The following is a 4,172-nucleotide window of genomic DNA, read 5'->3' on the forward strand; positions in this document are numbered from 1 at the left end:
GTACCCCCTGTATATAGTCTCCACATTGACTCTGTACAGGTACCCCCTGTATATAGCCTCCACATTGACTCTGTACAGGTACCCCCTGTATATAGCTCTGCTATTGTTATTTACTGCTGCTCTTTAATTATTTGTTATTGTTATCTCTTACTTTTGTTTTGTATTTTTTTAAACTGCATTGTTGGTTAAGGGCTTTTAAGTAAGCATTTCACTGTAAGGTCTACCTACACCTGTTGTATTCGGCGCATGTGACAAATACAATTTGATTTGATTTGATTAGAAAGTGACATGATTGGGTTGCCCTTTGGCCCATACACAAAGACAAACATTTTTACATCACAGTGCAATAAGCAAGTTGACTGGAATCCAATGCAAGGCAAAGTGAAAGTTCATTTCAAACTCAGTCAAAAGAACCGGAGACAGTACTTTTGCTTTTACTTTTGGTGAATTTCGCCATTATATTCAGCAAAACAGGTTGCATCATCCTGTAAAAATCATGTGTGCAGTCCCAAAACAATATCTTCAAACTTTTATATAAGAACTATCCATTTAAAAGCATCTACATTACCAAATCAATAAACATAAGATGCTAGGAGTTTGGAGAATATAGGCTTGAAAAACGAATAACAGATTTCACTCAGAGTAAATATACGTGTGAGTGACAGTACATAATACAGTTGACCTACCTGAAGCCAAACTTGTCCATAGCGATGGCAAAGTGTCGTGGCTGGTCGTAACAGTGGTAGAGGTTACGGTCGTCCATAGGGATGAGGTCCACATCGCTGAAGATGAAGCAGTCGTACTCTGCATCCTTCAGGGCCTCGGTGTAGCCCACATTCAGGAGCTTGGCTCTGTTGAACGTGTCCTCACCAAGCTGCAAGATAACATAGAAAAAACCCTGGTCAGAAACTGATGGACATATTGAGATCTACTGTAGGGGGATTAAGTTACATTTGCCATAGTTCAAGCAAAAATGTCATATTTGATAGACTTAACATATCGGGTTCTGAAGGTGGTATTTGCAAGCTTAAATAGCAAGCTTGTGCTGATGTAACTCTCAGATCATTGTGTGCATAAACACAGCATATTGACAAAGAAACCTGTTGTAAAGAACCCCACAGGAAGAACGCCCCACATCAGATATCCGACAACTAAGATTAAACTATGCTACGTAAAAAATACTGCATCACAACTTGCTTCCCTTATTTTGATAACAGAACCAATCACAGTGCCTCAGGTAAAGTAACGTATCAGTTTTAACATTTGAACTCATAATGTAGTTCAACACGTAATCCCTTGTAATCCTGTAATACCTGAGATTCAACCAAATAATCCACAGGTAAAATGTTAAGGTTACTTGCGTAACCCCTGTTCTCTGATAATAGAGTGAGGTGTCTCACAATGGGAATTAGCTGGATAAGCAAACAGCGTCTGTCGTAGACAGACAAATCGTGTGGCAAAAGAGGGGGGACCCTGCTCAATATAAACAGAGAGGAAGAGGCTAAGCGAGAGGTTTTACTCTGCCAAGAACTGTCCATGAAAATGTTTTTTGTATGAAGGTCAATGTGTGTCGAATTTGGTCAACAACATTTTTTATTGGAAATTTGCTACATGAGGTTTATYTGATTGAATAAAACTTTCATAATGCTTAGGTTGTTAACGAATACACTGATATAAGTGGACGCACATGGCATTTCGGCAACTTTTATTACAAAAAAATGATATCAGAGATGTGCCTGTTTTCATTAAGATAAGAGGACTCATCATGGATATAACACGTTTTAGCATGGGCATTGCCATTTAGGGCTTCCACCATTTTAAAGTGGTCAACTGGGTGGGGATTCCTATGAGTTGGGAGCAATCAGCCAATGAAGAAGAATACAATTGTCTACTTTAAAATCGAGATAGCCTCAATGGCACTATAATGGCACAGATACAAAGATGAGTCCTCTATCTATCTCTATGGCCTGTTGTTCACACGTGTCTGCCCTCTCATTGGCTAGAATGGTCCCACCTAATCTCGCCTCCCGTCTGCCTTCATCTTTGAGGACATSTATTTCCATTGTTAGAGCGAGTGGTCACTTGACTATCTTGTCAATATAAAATACAATCTTTGATATAAGGCTCCAGGGGCCCGCACTCTAGTCATTCGTGTCCCTCTTCCTTGAGGTCTTGCGAGCACTCTATTGTATGGGACCAAATTCTAAACCTTCGACTACTTTAGTACAATATAAGTGAATTTATCCAAATACTTATGACTATTTGACACTTCAAATGGGGGAACTAGATACAAAGAGCTTTTATTTCTAAACGGTAAATCAGATACGTATGAAAATACCCCCCCAAAAAGTGACATTATGTACGGCCGCCTCATATAAAACATTTGCCAAAATRCAAATGAGTATAGACACATTTAAAAAATGTAGCTTGACTGTCCAAATAAATACGGAGGGGAGTGTATATTGGCTTTATGCAAATCTTTATAATTTTAATTGTTTATTAACTGTAGCCTTTATTCTTTATCCGAAAAACATACTGCACATCATTAAAAAGTAGGAGACTAAAACAATCTGTTTCAAAAAGTTTCTCATTACACTTCCTGCCGGGGAGATGATGCATTGACTATCTTCTGCAGCCTCTGGTTCCAATCAATACTTATGTTAATTTTAATATTTTCAAAGGCACAAAGAAGAGAACATTAGAGACTTCAATATGTGGCTTTATCAGACCGACGAAGACAGATAAGGTAATATATCTATAAAAAAAACAAATTGTCTTTTTTCTCTCCAGTTGGTGAGCTCATTAAACATTATTGGAGTCATTTTTATTGCTTTAATAAGATGTGTTCCCCCTGAACCATCAGGCATCGCTAGCAAATGGAGCTGTACATCTTGTGTAATCACACGGCTGTGAAGAAAGTTCACATCCATAATAGGGACGATATGTTGACAACTACACACCCACCATTACGCCACCACAGAATAAGAGAGCTGGTGTTAGGATGATAGGATCAGGAGACATGGGTTTCAAACAGATGGTTTGAGAAGTTGAATGGGACCTGCTAATTAAGAGGTCTCATCCATCAGCACAACAGAAAATGGAAGACATTATTCTGGGTTATTCTTGAAATATTCATCCTCCATGCCTCTCAGCTTCAGGATGGAAAAGATTTTGACGTTAGGCTAATTATTGTGTTTAAACTTCACCAACAGATATGTCTGCTCTATGTTGTGTTGCCAATCTACAACAAGACAGTATCCTTCCAAGGATGATGTGAAAGGATTCCATAACCACTTCCGTCATCATGAAGTGCTTTGAGAGACTAGTCAAGGACCATATCACCTCCACCCTACCTGACACCCTAGACCCACTCCAATTTGCTTACCGCCCCAATAGGTCCACAGACGACGCAATCGCAATCACACTGCCCTAACCCATCTGGACAAGAGGAATACCTATGTAAGAATGCTGTTCATCGACTACAGCTCAGCATTTAACACCATGGTACCCTCCAAACTCGTCATTAGGCTCTAGACCAGGGGTGTCAAACATACGGCCCGCGGGCCGGAACCGGCCCCCAAGGAGGTTCGATCAGGCCCGCAGGATAATTTGAAAGTGGAAAAAATGCATAACAGACATGGATTAATATTTTTAATTGCTGCAATTCATGGATTATCCGTAAGGGGCGCACTCTTTCCATCAGAGTAGAAGACAGCTGCATCACTGAGACAGACTGAAAACAGAGACGGTATCAATGCGCCATCTGCTGCTTGTTACGACGTTGTTAATACTTGGTCTCTACCTCTCGCTACACCTCATTAGCAAATGTCGTTATCCAAACGGAGAAAAGTAGATAAGGAGTGTAGAATTTTCAAAAGAAATGGACCACGTCCTATTTATTTACAGAGATGCAGGAAAAACCTTCGTGCTTGGTGTGTTTGCAACAAGTTTCGGTATTGAAGGAATATAATATTCGACGCCACTACGGACTATCACAGCGAAAAATATGACGGCTTGCAAGGACAACTGAGAAGAGATAAGATTAACGAATTGCTGGCGGGTCTGAGAAAACAGCAGTACTTTCATCCAGAGCCGAGAAGTCAGTGAAGCAGCGGTAAAAGCTCACTGCACATTTGTCTAAGGCAGGGGTGTCAAACATAACGGCCCGCGGG

General features: G+C 40.2%; 1 protein-coding gene across 1 annotated transcript in view; it reads right to left on the minus strand.

The window, feature by feature from the left end:
• LOC111979246 (beta-1,4-galactosyltransferase 2-like) overlaps nt 1-4,172 on the minus strand; it is a 169,247-nt gene that overhangs the window by 24,589 nt on the left and 140,486 nt on the right. Inside the window, exon 5 of the mRNA XM_024009650.1 lies at nt 687-874. Within this exon, the coding sequence (XP_023865418.1) occupies nt 687-874 (188 nt within the window). The remainder of the gene's footprint in view (nt 1-686; nt 875-4,172) is intronic.

Source organism: Salvelinus sp. IW2-2015, linkage group LG19 (assembly GCF_002910315.2).
Source record: "Salvelinus sp. IW2-2015 linkage group LG19, ASM291031v2, whole genome shotgun sequence".
Classification (NCBI taxonomy): domain Eukaryota; kingdom Metazoa; phylum Chordata; class Actinopteri; order Salmoniformes; family Salmonidae; genus Salvelinus; species Salvelinus sp. IW2-2015.